The following is an 18,407-nucleotide window of genomic DNA, read 5'->3' on the forward strand; positions in this document are numbered from 1 at the left end:
TACTATTTTGCAGTTTGAGTATTTCTTTGTTTTTGGAATATATCTATCCTGCATCTTCCTCATTTTTCCCAGAAACTCTAGCCATTGCTCCTCTGCTGACATCCCTGCCAAAGGCTCCTTCCAGTTTACTTTGACTAATTCCTCTCCCAAACCACTGTAATTTCCTTTACTCCACTGAAATACTGCTATGTTAAACTTTTACTTTCTCCCTACCAAATTTCAAGTTGAACTCAATCATATTGTGATCACTGCTTCCTAAGAGTTCCTTTACCTTAAGCTCCCTAATCACCTCCGGTTTGTTACATAACATCCAAACCAGTGTAGCTGATCCCCTAGTAGGCTCAAAAACAACCTTCTCTAAAAAGCCATCTTGTAGGCTTTCAACAAATTCACTCTTTTGAGATCCATTATCAACCTGATTTTCCCAATCGACCTGCATGTTGAAATCTCCCATGACTATCATAAGATTACCCTTTTGACATGCCTTTTCTATTTCCCGTTGTTATTTATAAGCCACATCCCAGCTTCTGTTTGGAGGTCTGTATATAACTGCCATCAGGTTCCTTTTACCCTTGCATTTTCTTAACTCAACTCACAAGTATTCAACATCTTCCGATCCCATCTTCCTAATAATTTGATACCCTTCTTTACCATCAGAGCCATGCCACCCGCTCTGCCTACTTTCCTATCCTTCCGATACAACGTGTAACTTGGAAATTCAGCTCTCAACTACAACCATCGTTCAGCCGCAATTCATTGATGGCCACATCATACCTGAGAATCTGTAAAAGTGCAACGAGATCATCCACCTTATACTTTGTGCATTGAACACTTTGAGTACTGTATTTGCTATCCTTTTTGACTCTGCATTCCTAATACACTGATACTCACCCTGTTGGCTGCAATTTTTTCCTATCATCTGCTTGCCCTTCCTGACAGTCTGACTGCACACTATCTTTGCTTTTTTCCAACTGTCCTATCCTGAGTCTCTTCATTCTGGTTCCCATCCCCCTGCCAAATTAGTCCCAACAGAGCTAATCAACCTGCCCGCGAGAATATGGGTTCCCCTCAGATTCAGGTGCAGCCTATCTCTTTTGTGGTCTCTACCACAGGGGGTGGGGCTCACTATGAGGGGTGGCAGTCAAGTGGAAATATTCCATGGGGGCTGGGGCTGAGGGCGCCTGCAGAGGGTGGGCATCAATGGGAAATCTACCACAGGGGCTGGGCGTCGACAGGAACCCTACCACAGGGAGTTATTGTCAGTCCATCTTCCAGTCCTGAATCTTCATGGCATCCCTCACCAAACTTGGTGGATATGGAGATGGAGGTGGGGTAAGGGAGATGGAGGTGTGTTTATGGAGGGTGGGGGGGAATGTTCAATGTGTTGGGGCTAGGTAGTGAGGGGGAAGTGAGGTTGGAGCGTGTTCGTGGCGGGAAGTGAGATTGAGCCGTGTTAGTGTGAGGGTGAGATGGGGGTGTTTTAGTGGGGTAGGGAGATAGGGACATATTGATCAGGAAAGTATGTTGGTTGGGGTAGGGCAGAGTCCATTTACTTCAGGAGTCAGGAAGATCGAATTGAGAGAATGAGTAATTGGCCTTTTTCTAAGGGGGGGGGTGAGTTAGGAAGGAGGATGTGAGGGAGAGTGGAAGATGGCATGGATGCAACTCCAAGGTCAGTCCGTTGCTCCTTCCTGCTCATGTAGCCTGCCAGCTACTGAGGTGACACAGAGAACTGTGACTGGTTCCGGTGCTGAAGGAAGTGCTTTTCTAATCCTCTCTGTCTTTGATATGATGTTTCTGGCTGACAGTTTTCAACCTTCCATACATAGCGGGTTTATTTAAAAATCCCTTTTCCTCACCTGGATGCCTTCACTTCAATCAACCGGGTGGGGTGCACGTCTCTACCTTTTTCATTTCCTCTCCTGGGAGATGATTCATCACAGTGCAGGAGAGACACAGTTATTGGACCCACACAGTAAACTGAAGATCAGGCGATTGATACAACTATAAACACAGAGGTGACTCAGCAATCAGCGTGTTCTCACTCTGGCTTTGTAGCTGTGCTGTCACCAACTTCTTAGAAGCAGCAGTGATTGGGAAAATGGTTAAAAATAGTCTGTATTGTTGGATGTTTGAGGAAGTGTTCAGTTTCTTTCCACTTCTGAGTTTCTCTTTCTCTCTCCCTCACTCCCAGTCTCTGCATCTCACTCCCCATGACACTTGGCCCTTCATTTCTCCACCGCTCCTTCACTGTCATTCTTCTCTCTCTCTCTCTCTCTCTCTCTCTCTCTCTCTCTCTCTCTCTCTCTCTCTCTCTCTCTCTCTCTCTCTCTCTCTCTCTCTCTCTCTCTCTCTCTCTCTCTCTCTCTCTCTCTCTCTCTCTCTCTCGCTCTCTCGCTCTCTCGCTCTCTCGCTCTCTCGCTCTCTCTCTCTCTCTCTCTCTCTCTCTCTCTCTCTCTCTCTCTCTCTCTCTCCCTCTCTCCCTCTCTCCCTCTCTCCCTCCCTCCTTATCTGCCAAACTCTGACGCACTTTCGCTATCACACTCTTTTTCTCTTTCATTCTCTCTCTAATGGACAGTGGGCATGGACAGTTCCCCTGTCAGATGACACTCCTATTCATAGATTACATTTTCACTGCCTACCACAACTGACCAGCAGTTCCCAAGGAGCTGCTATTGACCTGAGACGGGCTGCACAGGAACGTTCAGAGGTTCCGAGAACAGGGCAGCACAGTCTGCTCTTTGTCTTTGGCCTCCTTACTGCACGAACTGTGGAAGAGTTGCTCCTCCCCAGAATAGCGACTATTAGCCTGCGTCTCCAATTCACCTCTTTACCAAGAAGCTCACTCATGGGATCTGTCAATCCTGCAGAAGTAATTGATGCTCCTACAGTTGAAACTGGCTCCTTTTTTTTCACCCCAATGGAACTGTATTAGACCAAAAGACGTAGGAGTAGAATTACCGTAGATTCCGGATTTTAAGCCGCTACTTTTTTCCCACATTTTGAACAGCTTTGAACTCTGCGGCCTTTAATACGGAGCGGCTAATGCATTATTTTTTTTCATGCCGCCAAAAACATTTTGCCTCGTAACAGTAGACCAATAAAATTGATGAGTAGTTCACAGAGGTCCAATGAAATTGTACGATAAATCAAGCGCACTTTCACAATTAAATTATTGTAAATCAGTCATTTGTACTCACCCTCATCAACATGGAAAACACTCGAAGAAAAGCATTGTGCTGCCTTTATGGCAGTTATTTAGTTTATAATATTTTCGCTTAGTAATTCATTTGTTAGTTAAAGTTAGAACTGTTTTAACTATATTTGTTTTCTGTACTACATCGCGGGATGCTATGACGTCACACCCGGTTTCGCCGTGTCTTGTGGGAAAAATACCGGTTTGCGATAAACGGGAAGGAGGGGGGTGAGCGGCGGAGCGAAAACGCTGCTTTTAAGTTAAAGGCGATCAATAACTTTTCCTGGTAGGCTGCAGTATATATATTTTTTACCAGTCGTTAGGAGATATTGGAATGTTGTTCAGTAAAGAAGTATACGCAACGTATATTTAAAAGTAGCCGCGTTACAGGCACGGTTCGAAAAAAAGCATTTGCAATATGTATTTGTTTATGTTACCATATGGATTTAATTAAAAGTTAAAAAATCCTCACGTGTAATATCTTTCTGTGTAAATATCTCATATTACAACATGGGACACCTGCGGCCGAAAATCCGGTGCAGCCTGTACAAGTAAAAAATTGATTTTATTTCTAAAATTAGAGCCAGCGGCTTTTAATCAGGTGCGCTCTGTAGTCCGGAATCTACGGTAGGTCATTCAGCCCATCGAGTTGGTTCCACCATTTGACCATGGCTGATTTATTATCCCTCTCATCCTCATTCTGCTGCCTTCTTATTTCTGATGCCTTTACCAATCAAGAACCTATAAACTTCCACTTTAAATATACCAAATGAATTAGCTTTGATGGCCATCTGTGGCAATGAATTCCACAGATTCTCCACCCTCTGACCGAAGAAATACCTCATCAAGTCTGTTCTAAAGGGATGTCTTTGTATTCTGAGGCCGTGACCTCTGGTCCTAGAGACACCCACCATAGGAGACACCCTCTATACATTCACTCTATCTAGGGCTTTTCAATATTCAGTAGGTTTCAATGAGATCCCTTCTCATTCTTCTAAACTCCAGCAAGTACAGGCCCAGAGCCATTAAATGCTCTTCATATGTTAACTCTTTCATTCCTGTGATTATTCTCATCAATCTCTGGAGCCTCTCCAAAGCCAGTGCTTTTTTTCTTAGATATTGGCATTGAAGCCTCTACCTGGTATTCAGCCCCAGGTAGGTTTCCTGCTTCTCCCCATTACTCTCTCTACTCATGCAATTGTTTGTTAACCTAAATGAATAACTTATTTCCATCTGAACCTTCACTCACTTTGTTTTGTTTTCTTCTTCCTTCATCACAAGGTCACAAGACAAAGGAGCAGAAGTAGGCCATTTGGCCCATTGAGTCTGCTCCGCCACTCCACCATGAGCTAAATTATTCTCCCATCTAGTTCCAATTTCTGGCTTTTTCCCCATATCCCTTGATACCCTGACTAATTAGATACCTATCAATCTCCTCCTTAAACATCCTCAATGATTAGGCCTCCACAGCTGTATGTGGCAATGCATTCCATAAATCCACAACCCTCTGGCTAAAAAAAAATTCTCCTCATCTCTGTTTCAAATGGGTACCCTCTAATTCTAAAACTGTGGCCTCTTGTCCTGGACTCACCCACCAAGGGAAACAACCTTTTCACATCTACTTTGTCCAACCCTTTCAACATTCAAAATATTTCTATGAGATCTCCTCTCATTCTTCTATACTCTAATGATTACAGCCCAAGAGCTGACAAAAGCTTCTCACATGTTAGCCCCTGCATTCCAGGAATCATCCTAGTGAATCTTCTCTGAACTCTCTGCAACATCAGTACATCCCTCCTAAGATAGGGGGCCCAAAACTGCACACAGTATTCCAAATGAGGTCTCACCAGTGCCCCATAGAGCCTCATCAACACCTCCTTACTCTTATACACTATTCTGCTTGAAATGAATGCCAACATAGCATTTGCTTTCCTTATTGCCGATCCAACCTGGTGGTTAACCTTTTGGGTAGTGGTCACCAACCTTTTTAAGCCCAAGATCCCCTACCTCGGCCTTAGTGAAAGGTGAGATCAACCCCAGATCGATTAGTTACACACAACCTGGAAACCCTGCAACCTGGAAGTAGAAATAATGCATAAACACCAGGGGTACCCTCCGTTTTTTGCACCGGTTTAATATTGACAATATTCTTGCGGACCGGCTGACAGTGGGGGGAGGTGTTAAACACGACGGGAATACAGCGCTACTCGAAGGAGGCTCCTTATGTCCAGTCTATTCCGCAATATAGTTTTCACGGCTCTTGGCATTTAGCTTCTGTCCCGCTTGCTCACGTTTTTTCCGCTGAAAAAACTCAGCGGGTTCGTCTTTAAGTGCTGGGTGCTTGGATTCAGGGTACCGAAGCAGTTTTGAGGGCTTCATTGCCTCATTAGACAGCCTCCCGGCCTGAACTCCAGCCTCTGCCCGTCTGCCACCAGACACCCTGGCCAGGTGCGGCTGGTCATGGGTGGGGTGAGAGGACAAGGTCAGGGCCGGAGGTCCCCGTACCAGGGCCGCGGCAGTCACAGTCCGGACAGAGTGACCGACTGAGAGAGAAGTGTGACAGGCCCTTGCCCACCCCCCTTGTAGGATCTATCGGCCGACAAAAGTTTATTTCAGCAGATCACAGCAAGGTAGCTGCTCTGCTACTTACAAAACCCTGAGCCTGGATTAGGTTGTCTGCGAATATTTTAGCACAGGGTTCCCCACGAACATTCGGTGTGCTAAACAGGTTTAGAGGCAGTGCCCATCTGTCTGTATTCCAGGCCAGTACCAACGATACTTCCCGCCAGCTGCGCTCCAGACCAGTAGCATCGACACTTCCCACCGGCCACGCTCCAGGCCAGTAGCATCGGCGGTTCTCACCGGCCGTGCAAAGCATACACTGGCGCGAGGGTATCACGGCGTTTAGGCGGCTGATGACCTCGTGTGGGTTCAAGTTCAACAGTGGCCGTGACAGGGAATGAGGAAAGGTGCAGCTGATTCATATTGTTTCCTCGCGGTCCAGTGGTTGGGGACCACTGTGTAGTGCGGGGGAGCTATGCGCATGCGCACTGGGCAGAAAGATCGGAACTAAAACTCTGCAACCCGGAAACAATCTCTCAACAGTACTTGTGTATTTATTTTTCATTTTTTTCGGGATCTACTGGGAAAGTTTGAAAGATCGACCAGTCGATCACGATCGACGGGTTGGCGACCACTACTTTAGGGTATCCTGCACGAGGACCGCCAAGTCCCTTTGCACTTCCGATTTTTGAATTTTCTCCCCATCTAAGTAATAATCTGCCCGATTATTTCTTCTTCCAACCGTACATTTCTCAACATTGTATCTCATCTGGCATTTCTTTGCCCACTCTCCTAAACTGACCAAGTCTCTCTGCAACCTTTCTGTTTCTTCAACACTTCCTGCTCCTCCACCTATCTTGATGTCATCCACAAACTTAGCCACAAAACCATTTAATCCATAATCTAAATCATCGATATACAGTGTAAAAAGAAGTGGCCCCAACACCGACCCCTACGGAACTCCACTAGTAACCGACAACCAACCAGAATAGGATCCCTTTATTCGAACCCTTTGCTTTCTGCCTATCAGTGAATTCTCCACCCATTCCGATATCTTTCCTGTAATTCCATGGGCTCTCATCTTATTAAGCAGCCTCTTATCCGGCACCTTATTGAAGGCCTTTTGAAAATCCAAATACACAACATTCACAGCCTCTCCCTTGTCAATCTTATTTAAGATTACCTCAAAAAATTCCAATAGGTTGGTGAGGCAGGATCTTCCCTTCATGAAACCATGCTGGCTTGGGCCTATTTTGTCATGCACCTAAGGTAATTCATAATCTCATCCTTGAGGATCGACTCCAATAACTTTCCAACTACTGATGTCAGACTAATAGGTCTGTAAATTTGTTTTTGCTGTCTCCCTCCTTTCTTAAACAGCGGAACTACATTTGTGACCTTCCAGTCCTCTGGAACCAGGGTTTATTGATTCCTGGAAGATCATTTCTAATGCCTCCACAATCTCCAAAGCCACCTCCTTCAGAACCTGTGGGTGCACCTCATCCGGTCCAGGAAACTTATCAATCCTTAGTCCATTTAGATTCCTAAGCGCTTTCTCTGTAGTAATCTTGTACCTAATTCTATTCCCTGAGACCTCTGGCTATCAGGTATGTTGCTAATGTCGCTAATGTCTTCCACTGTGAAGACTATTTTCTGTTTTCATTCATTCCTTCAGGTTCTTGCAGCTACTGCCATGTCAGCTGGTCTCCCTCCCACCCCCTCCCCCTGTTCTCTCCGCTCCAACATTCCTCCTTCCTGTCACCTAGCCAGACAGCAGCATCTGGGGGAGGTAAGGGAGCTCTTCATTGTTTTTCTAGTCATGCATACAGTCTGAGGTTCAAAGCAGTTGTCGAAGTCGATGAAATGGATCGGAGTGTATAATTCAATCATCTCCCTGGGCCTCACTAAATAGAAGCCAAGTTAAACTGCAGTCCCACATCTTTTAAAACTGTACACATCTTGGATCCCATCTTGCTTCATCATAACTTATAGGTCCCAGATCGCAGAATATTTTACTACAGATCACCATGGAATTTTCAATTGACATTTGAGTGTAGAAAGAATGAAGTTACAATGAGACTATTTCTTTAATTGTAAAGAATCTGATTTGTTCTTGAGTGAGTTTTCCATGCCCTGTGCACACTCCAATGAGACCCAGTCGCTTTAAGCCCTCCAAGCGGTTTTCCTCTCTGCCAGTGGCTGAGGGCCACGTGTCATCTTCCCTCAGAACCTGTCCTCGTTTGTTCTGTTAATGTATTCTCCCCTTAACAATCTCACATTCCATTCCTTGGTCTCCTCTCCTGTGTTCTCCCTCCTTTTTTGTCTCCGTCCTCTCTTTTTCACTCTCACTCTCTCTTTGCTTCCCTTTCTCATTCTTTCCTCTTCTCTCTTTATCCCCATCTCTAATTTCTCTTTCTACTGAATCATTTTTACTCTTTATCCCTTCTCTCTTGCTTTGTATTTTCTATTTACTCTTTTACTTTAACCCTTGTTCTATTTCTATCTATTTTCCCTTTCTCTCCCCCTCTCATCTCTGATTCTCTTTCTTTCATGTTCTCTGTCTCACTCTCTCCCTTCCCTGTTTTTTTCTCTATCCCACTCATTCTATTGAAGAGTTTTGCCCACCCCTTTCTCCCAAGTCATTTCACGATTCAGCTGGCACCTCTTTCACTCAACAGCTAGAGATTTGATGGTTCAAAACCTGCTCCAGGGAGCTGAATTAAAAAAATTCAGCTTCATCCATACTTGCATTTGAATGAGACATATGACAATGAGTGAGGAAGATTTCCTCACTATCCTGGCCAATGGTCCCTCAACCACTATCTCACTGCTGTTTGGGAAGGATTGCTGAATACAAACTCTGTGTCACTGTAATTTGCCCCTAGTGTGGGTGAGGGTTAGAATCTGAGGGGAGTTGGGTATGTTAATTGTCCATAGTAATAATCCCCTTGTGTGTGTGAGGGGTGGAATCTGGGGAGAATAAAATGTGATTAACATGGGATTAGCCTAACTGGGTGGATGGTTAGAATGGAAGCAGCGGGCCAAAGGGCCTGTTCAGTTGCTCTCTGATTCCTTCTAATCCTCTCAATGATCCGTGGAAGTTGGTAAATTGTACCTGGAGCTCCTTACTCCCCCCATCTCCCAATCCCTCTGGAGGACAAACTATTGTAAAACCTTAAGATGAAGGAGACCTTAAAACACAGGAGTAAAATTAGAGCATTTGACCATCATCTCTACTCTGCTTCCTCCACTCCCCAAATCCCTAGAGTGCTCAGTGGGTGAATGCTCCACCCAGTGTAGAACCACAATGAAAGGACAGTGCAAAAGGCCATTCGACATAGTGCATCTATGCTGGAGACTCTGTTGTGGAAGAAGGGGGATGGGGGGCAGAGATTTCTAAGTTTTTCATTGTTTCCCTGTGCAGGGCATTTCCAGACTAACCTTGTTAACCTAGTTAAGTATATAACCATATAACCATATAACAATCACAGCACGGAAAACAGGCCATTCCGGCCCTCCTAGTCCGTGCCGAACTCTTAATCTCACCTAGTCCCACCTACCCGCGCTCAGCCCATAATCCTCCACTCCTTTCCTGTCCATATACCTATCCAATTTTACCTTAAATGACACAACTGAACTGGCCTCTACTACTTCTACAGGAAGCTCATTCCACACAGCTATCACTCTCTGAGTAAAGAAATACCCCCTCGTGTTTCCCTTAAACTTTTGCCCCCTAACTCTCAAATCATGTCCTCTCGTTTGAATCTCCCCTACTCTCAATGGAAACAGCCTATTCACGTCAACTCTATCTAGCCCTCTCAACATTTTAAATACCTCGATCAAATCCCCCCTCAACCTTCTACGCTCCAATGAATAGAGACCTAACTTGTTCAACCTTTCTCTGTAACTTAAGTACAAAAGTAATGTTCTTTTGTTCAAAATACCCAACATGAAGAACTGGTTCTCTCCGGTCACCTAGTTACTTGTTACTTATGGTGACTTATGTTATCTCTAACACACAAGTTAGGCCAGGCCAGGTCTGTACAACTGTCTCTGTAGAGGGGTGCAGATCTCTCTCACTGGTCTCTAAGGAGGTTGGCTCTGGGTTCACCCATAGGGTATGGCTGGTGGCAGGGGGCACCCAGAAGACCAGTTGGAGAGGCACCTTCAGTAGGACTTTTGCGGGTGCAGAGCATTTGAACCAGAGCTGCAGTGAAAGATGTCACGGCTCTACGTGGGGCTTATTGTGAATTAATGGTGATGGTTCAGTGATTTATTTCCTCTCTCCCAGTTCTACCAGATCAGCCAGAAAATGTAACGGTGACATTTGTCAGCTCACAGGCTTTGGGCATCTCCTGGAAGGCTGGATTAAGTGGCTCTGCCCCACTCACTTCCTGCTCAGTCCAGGTAAGGACCACCAGACACTCACACACATTTCACATTTACTATCTTTCTCTCATAGTCATAGAGTCATAGAAAAGTATAGCATAGAAACAGGCCATTCAGCCCACCTAGTCCATACTGAATCATTTAAAATGCCTACTCCCATCAACCTACACTGGAACCATAGCCCTACATACCCTTCCCATCCAAATACCTATCCAAACTTCCCTTAAATGTTGAAATCAAGCTCGCTTGCACCACTTGTGCTGGCAGTTCATTTCACACTCTTATGACCATCTGAATGAAGAGGTTTCCCATCATGTTCCCCTTAAACTTTTCACCTTTCACCCTTAACCCATGACCTCTGGTTGTAGCCAACCTCAGTGGAAAGAGACTGCCTGCACTCACCCTATCTATACCCCTCATAATTTTGTATACCTCTATCAAACCTCCTCTCAATCTTCTACGTTCCAAGGAATCAATTCCTAACCTATTGAATCTTTCCTTTTAACTCAGGTCCTCCAGACCTGGCAACATCCTTGTAAATTTTCTCTGCACTCTTTCAAACTTGTGTGTATTTTTCCTGTAGGTAGGTGACCAAAACTACATACAATATTCCAAATTAGGCTTCATCAAAATCTTACACAAACTCAACTTAACACCCTATCTCCTGTATTCAGTACTTTGATTGATGAAGGCCAATGTGTCAAAAGCTTTCTTTATGACCATATTAACCTGTGACTCCACTTTCAGTGGATTAAAGACCTGTATTCTCAGCTCTCTTTGTCGTACCACATTCCTCAGTGCTCTACCATTCACTGTATAAGACCTGCACTGGTGGGTCCTACTGATGTGCAACATCTCGTACTTGTCTGCATTAAATTCCATATGCCATTTTCAGCTCATTTTTCCAGCTGGTCCAGATCTCGCTGCAAGCCATGATAGCCTTCCTCGCATTCCACTACACCCACAAACTTGGTGTCACCTGCTAATTTGCTGATCCAGTTATGCACACACTTGTGGTGTTTCAGTCTCTGGGTCATTCACCCTTGTCCCTTCCATAAACCAAGTCATTGCTTTATCGTAACCTTTTTGAGGATTAAGTAGTTGTTGGTCAAAGGGACCAGATTACTAAAGGCCAATAGACAGGTGCAGCAAACAATTAGGGGGTAAACATGTGAGAGACTTTATTAGACATGGATTTGAATACAGGAAAAGGGAGGTGTATTTGCATTGGGATATGACCTTGGTGAAATGAAAAGTCAAGTTTTGAATGACTGCACCCCTCCAGAGATGCTGAGTTCCTCCTGTAGCTTCATTTGTTTTGCTTCGGATTGTGTCTCTTTCGTGAGACTGTACCTGACAAAGTTTGAGTTGAAGTTTATTGTCTTAGACATGCATACACACAAGGTATAACTTACTGGCTTTCTGCCCATTATGCTGCTGTCATTTAGGGCAGCAATGAAGGTCCTCCATCTCTATCTGTCCATACAGTCACACACAGACATAGAAGTTCTCTTCATTGCTGTTTTCATAACAATTTTATTTTACCAGTCAAAGTGGTTGGCCCTGAGCTGAACCCCTGAATCTGGAGGATCAGTGGACCAATCTTAGTTTGGCCTCTACCCTTTGACCTGCTTGGCATGTTTACCAAGAGCCAAAGCACACAGGAAATAATGCCACATAAATTGTCTTGCAGCAGCATCAGTAGCACTGAGCATTATAAACACATGTGTGAAGATGTAGCCCCTCAGATCTCTTTGAAATCTTTCCCCTCTCAGCTTAAATCAGGATCAGGTTTAATAACACTGACTTATGTCATGAAATTTGTTGTTTTGTGGCAGCATTGATGAGCAGTGCATTAAAATACAATAAATTACAATAAGAAACATATAAATAAATTAAGCTAGCAATGCAAAAAGAGAACAAAAATAGTGAGGTAGTGTTCATGGGTCATGGTCCATTCAGAAATCTGATGGTGGGGGTGGAGAGGGACAAGAAGCTGTTCCTAAAACGTTAAGTCTTCAGTCTCCTATATCTCCTCCCTGATAGTAATGATGACCTGGGTGATGGGGTCTTTAATGATGAATACTGCCTTTTGTGAGGCATTGCCTTTTGAAGCTTAAACATATACTAGTGTTTAGTTCCCTTTCCCTGGAGGAAGACTTTTTATCTATGCTTGTAATGATTTTATACACCTCTATAAGGTCACCCCTCAGTCTCCTATGCATCTGGAATAAAGAAATCCTGCCCAAATTCTCCTTAAAGCTCAGGCCCTCAAGTCCTGGTAATAACCTCATAAATCTTCTCCATAAATGTGGCTTTGTCTTAATATTGAAACCCAACACAGCACCTTGCAGCACTGCACATGCTGTACCAGGCAAGACCGGGTCTATTCAAGCCATCCTCATCCTGGAGCTTGATGATTCTTGAACATGGTTCAGGGCATTTTATTGTAAAGTAAGTGTGTTTGTAGGCTCCGGAAGAGATGGGATTTTGTTGTAAAGTAAGTGTGTTTGTAGGCTCCGGAAGAGATGGGATTTTGTTGTAAAGTAAGTGTGTTTGTAGGCTCCGGAAGAGATGGGATTTTGTTGTAAAGTAAGTGTGTTTGTAGGCTCCGGAAGAGATGGGATTTTGTTGTAAAGTAAGTGTGTTTGTAGGCTCCAGAAGAGATGGGATTTTGTTGTAAAGTAAGTGTGTTTGTAGGCTCCGGAAGAGATGGGATTTTGTTGTAAAGTAAGTGTGTTTGTAGGCTCTGGAAGAGATGGGATTGTGTTAAGGGATATATCCACTGTGGAGTAGCCTATTTCTCCTCTACGAGCATCTAACCCACTGGAATCTCATGGAAGCATGCAGAGAAGTCTTCTGTGAACTACTGGAAGTTTTTGTGCAGTCTCGATTAAAAGAGTCACCTTGATGCAAAGAAATTAGGGTAGAGAATTCCATTTGGGCAGAGGAAATGATTCAAGGATGTTCTCAAGGTCTTCTTGGAGAAATGGAAAATTCCCACTGATTCCTAAATCTCTACCCCGAGATGCTCAAAGGAGTATCAGAATCTTGAGGGACTCCAGTAGGAGTATCAAGACACCGTGCACAGACACACTGCCTTACCACCCCAGCGTCTCACTCCTGTCCCTGCTCTGGCTGAGTCTGTGGATGCTGCATTGATTTCATCAGCCACCTCAGAACCCATGAAACACATGCAATTCCAAGGGACTTCCCAAGACAAAGAAAGACAATTTTTAAAATTGATCAGAAAATAATTGCCCAAACAATTCCATGAGGTTCTGGAAGAAATTTACATAGCACAGCATTTTATCAATGGTGTTTCTGAGGTTGGCAGTAGGCTGGATTTGTGGAATCATCTCTTTCACTTCCCATTTCCCTGGTTTCAGAATGAGTCTGTTCTTCCATTCATTGACTTCTCAAAAACACTTTACGCAATTCATTGGGACAGCTTGGGGGAACCAGGGTAACCTGAGTTAAATGCCTTGGCTGAACAAGACCAGAGGTCATGGGGTCATACAGCTGGACCAGAGGTTTATGGTTCATTACCACACTGCACAGAGGGAGCCCAATGGCTCATGATGAGAACTTGCAAACTCCACACAGACAGCATCAGAGGCCAGCGATGAAGTAGCAGCTCCACTAGCTGAATCACTGTGCCATCTATACTCTCCCCATCATCTGGGTGGTGAGTGTCACAGGAACATGAACTTTTCTTTGCCTCAGTAAAGCAGCCAGCAGAAATAAAGACATGACTCAACCAGAACATCCTCTCTTCTCCCCTCTCCCATCAGACAAAAGTCTGAAAGCCATACCAGCAGATTTAAGGACAGCTTCAGTCCCACTGACTTGACTACTATTATTTGGAACTTGTTGCCCCGTGCAGCTGTGGAGACCAAGTCATTGGGTGCATTTAAGGCAGAGATAGATAGGTTCTTGATTTGCCAGGCCATCAAAGGGTATGGAGAGAAGGCAGGCGAATGGGGATGACTGGAAAAATTGGATCAGCCCAACATTGAATGGTGGAGCAGACTCAATGGGCTGAATGGCCTACTTCTGCTTTTATATCTTATGGTCTTACAGACTCTTGAATGGGCCTCTTATTTGATAAGTTGACCTCTCGGCCAAAATCCAACTCAAAGTTCAAAGTTTCAAAGTACATTTATTATCAAAGTACATATATGTCACCATATACATTCCTGAAATTCATTTTCTTGTGGGTGTTCTCAACAAAGCCATAATAGAATAATAATCATAATAGAATCAATGAAAGACCTCACCAACTTGGTGTTCAACCAGTGTGCAAAAGACAACAAAACTGTGTAAATACAAGAACAAAGAAATAATAACAATAAATAAGGAACGAATATCGAGAGCATGAGATGAAGAATCTTTGAAAGTGAGTCCATTGGTTGTGGGACTAATTCCATAATGGGGCAAATGAAGTTGAGTAAAGTTATCCCCTTTGGTTGAAGATTCTGATGGTTGAGAGGTAGTAACTGTTCCTTAAACTGGTGATGTGGGTCCTAAGGCTCTTGTATCTTCTTCCTGATGGCAGCAATGAGAAGAGAGCATATCCGGGATGATAGGGGTTTCTGATGCTGGATGCCACTTTCCTGTAACGGCATGCTGTGTAAATGTGCTCATTGGTGGGGAGTACTTTACCCATTATGGAGCACATTGTGATCTTGCACTTTATCGTTCACTGACACTGCACCTATTCGGTAGCTTTTCCACTTTCTATTCTGCATTGTTCTTGTTTTACCCTGTTCTTCTTCAATACACTGTGTAGTGACTTGATCTCTATGAACAGTAAGTAAGAAAAGCTTTTCACTGTATCCTGGTACATGTGACAATAATAACCCAATTCCAATTCCAAAATAAAAACAGGTTGGGGTAAGGTACCCTTCATAATAGTTCTCCAAGAGCAGGGAGGTGCTTGGACATGAAAAGTTTCTAGAAATGGGCCAAATTCAGGCAAGTGGTTTGAGCTTAGCAAGGGATCTTGGGCTTCATGGATGAGATGGGCTGAACAGACTGTTTCTGCACTGAGTGACCAGTGGCGAGGTAACTGCCAGTCTGAGGCTCATGCCTCTGGAAGCATCACTCAGCAGGAGTTGTCTCTCCCGTGGGCCTGAGCAGAAAACGTGCTCATTACTAAACAAACACAAAGCTGGGTGGTCCTGCTGGCTGTGAAGAAAAGGCAGAAGGTATCTGACAGGGTGAGTTTGGGCTGTGAAGAGGGTGAAGAGGGTATCTGGGTGCGTTTGGGCTGTGAAGAAAGGGCAGAGGGAATCTGACTGAGTGACTGTCGGCTGTGAAGAGAATGCAGACTGGCTGATTGGTTTCCTTCTGTGTTATAAAAATTCAATGAATAATGAAGGAGATTGTTGTATGTTGAAGCCTCCTGGAGTTCCTGCTGTCCTTGCACTGCCCAGCACATTTACAATGCCAGTGGCTATACTTCATTAGGAGATTTGGTATGTCACCAAAGTCCCACAATTCCCTATGGATGTACCATGGAGAGTGCTCTATATGATTGCATCACTACCTGGTGTGGAGGCTCCAATGTACAGTATCGCAAGAGGCTTCAGAGGTTCGCAGATTTGGTCAGCTCCGTCATCTGCACAATCTTCCCCACCACTGAGGACATCTTCCAGAAACCAGCATCCTTACCATCTGACACATGCCCTCTCCTCATTGCTGCAAGATGCACACTCAACGTTTTAGGAACAGCATCCTCATCTCCACCATTAAATTTCTGAACAGTCTATAGTCACTACTTCACTATCTCTTTTTTTCTTTATTATTTTCGTGTAACTGATAGTAATATTGTTGCCTTGTTCTGTATTGGTAATACAAACAACAAATTTCACAACATATAATCAATGAAAATACACCCAATTCACCTCGTCTGCATGGTGCTTGTAAATGGCACCTTAAAACCACTGACCACCAGCCAAATTCTTTGTGAGGTACTGCGGCACAGTGTTGGGAGAAGTGCCAGAGAGGAGGGGAGCGGTTTCACTGGAGACAGACAGGGTAAGGCTGTGTTTCGATTTCCTCGGAGTCTTTTTTGACGCACAAGACTTTTGCTTACTTGGCTAAGAGGACGTAACGTGTGTGTGAGCACATTCCTTATCCTGAGTAACCACTTCTGCATTTTCAGAGTGACAACATGATGCAGCAGGGGCCTGATTGTGCAGACAAATCCTTTAACTAAAATGACCTGCTGGCTGTTCCTGTTTCTTTCCTCCCAGACCAACCAATCCAAGGGCAATGCTAGCCAGGAGGTCTACTTTGAGGAAGTCACTGTTCCGCCATTCAGCCACGTTATCCGAGGATTGATGCCATACTCGGAGTTCAGTATCCACCTGTTCTGCAGTACTGGGATCGGACGCTCACGCTGGAGTGACCACGTGACGGCCGCGACAATCGAAGGAGGTGAGGGCACTTTCAGTGTGGTGTTGCATTACAGTGGTTCACCTAATTTAGATTCAGATTTATTTATCACATGTACATTGGAACTTATGACGTAATGCATCTTCACACACAAAATCTGCAGGAACAGCAGGCAAGGCAGCATCAGTGGAAGAGAGTACAGTCGACGTTTTTGGCTTAGACTCTTCAGATGCTGCTGAGTTCCTCCAGCATTTTGTGGTGTTGCTTGGATTCACTGCATCTGCAGACTTTCTCTTGTTGGTGAAATGTATCATTTCATTAGCAACCAACGTACACTAAGATCTGCTGGGGGCAGCCTGCAAGTGTTGTTAGGCACTCCTGAGGCAACATAACATGTCCTATGTGCTCGGCAGAACAATCCTCTCTCACACACACACAGACAAGCACAGACACACATTCTCACACGCACATCCACTCAAGCACACGCGCTCTCTCACACACACACACATACAGAGGCTCAGACACGCACTCACACACACACACACACATATAAAGACACACATATACACACACACACACACACACCCCTCACTCAAACACACATACTCACACACACACAGAGGCTCAGACACGTACACACACACACACACACACACACATATATATATATATACACACACACACACAGACACAGATAAAGACACACACAGATATATATATACACACACACACACAGACACAGATAAAGACACACACAGATATATATATACACACACACAAACGCACACACACCAATACACATACGCTCACAGACCACACAGACAGACTTACACACACACTCACACTCACACACACTCTCACACACTCACAGAAACACAGACACACACAGGCACACACACAGACAGACATATACACACAACACACACACATACAGACATATATAGACACTCAAACACACACACTCCACTAATCCCAGGACAGGATGTCTTCCAGTAATTCCAGAAAAGTCATGGAATTGCAAACACTGGGTCCTAACATCCCCAGGAGACTGACAGTGATTTGTAGACCCAGGCTCTGGCCATTGGCACTCAACTTGGATCGGCCTTTGGGCCTTGATCTGGACCTCCAATTGACCTGATAGTGCCCTTTGGGCTTGCCACTCGTCTCTGGTCTACTACTTCCATAAGGGATGAAGGGACAAAGAGCGTGAAGCATGATAAGAAGTTTTGGACTTCAAACTTTTCTCCAATCCTCCATTACTGAATGACATATTGAAAAAGATTTTAAACCCAGCAGTCATTTCAGATGGAATTAGGTGCCATCAAATGTAGTCAAACTCCATCCATTAATGTTTACCCTAAACATAATTTTCTACCTTTATGGGATCTTGCTGTGCTCAAAGTTTTTACCCAAATCACACACTGACAAAAGAAAGGCCTATGATTAGGATGCTTAGTTCTGACGAAGGGTCTCGGTCCGAAACGTCGACAGTGCTTCTCCTTATAGATGCTGCCTGGCCTGCTGTGTTCACCCAGCATTTTGTGTGTGTTCCTATGATTAAACAGAGTCTTTCATATTTACAGCTGATGAAATAGTTCCAAAACACTACTGAGGAATTTTAACTCTCTAAATGTCTGAAACTTCAATATTGATTGTGTGATTTGTACCTCTAGAACTTACAAAATCCTTAAATAAAAACAGAATGCTGGAGAAAATCATCAGGTGAGATTGCAGATGTTGGGAGAGAAACAGAGTATGTTTCAGACTGACAACCTTCTACAGAAGGAAGATTTTTTAAAAAGTTGTTGGAAATACAAACAAAATACTGAAAACATCCAGCTGGCCTGAAAATTTGTGA

General features: G+C 44.2%; 1 protein-coding gene across 2 annotated transcripts in view; it reads left to right on the top strand.

The window, feature by feature from the left end:
* axl (AXL receptor tyrosine kinase) overlaps positions 1–18,407 on the top strand; it is a 177,862-nt gene that overhangs the window by 79,217 nt on the left and 80,238 nt on the right. For both annotated transcript variants that reach the window (XM_073029426.1, XM_073029427.1), the window contains exons 6-7: positions 10,050–10,165; positions 16,408–16,591. In XM_073029426.1, the coding sequence (XP_072885527.1) occupies positions 10,050–10,165; positions 16,408–16,591 (300 nt within the window). The remainder of the gene's footprint in view (positions 1–10,049; positions 10,166–16,407; positions 16,592–18,407) is intronic.

Source organism: Hemitrygon akajei, chromosome 25 (genome assembly GCF_048418815.1).
Source record: "Hemitrygon akajei chromosome 25, sHemAka1.3, whole genome shotgun sequence".
In the NCBI taxonomy this organism is placed as follows: Eukaryota; Metazoa; Chordata; class Chondrichthyes; order Myliobatiformes; family Dasyatidae; genus Hemitrygon; species Hemitrygon akajei.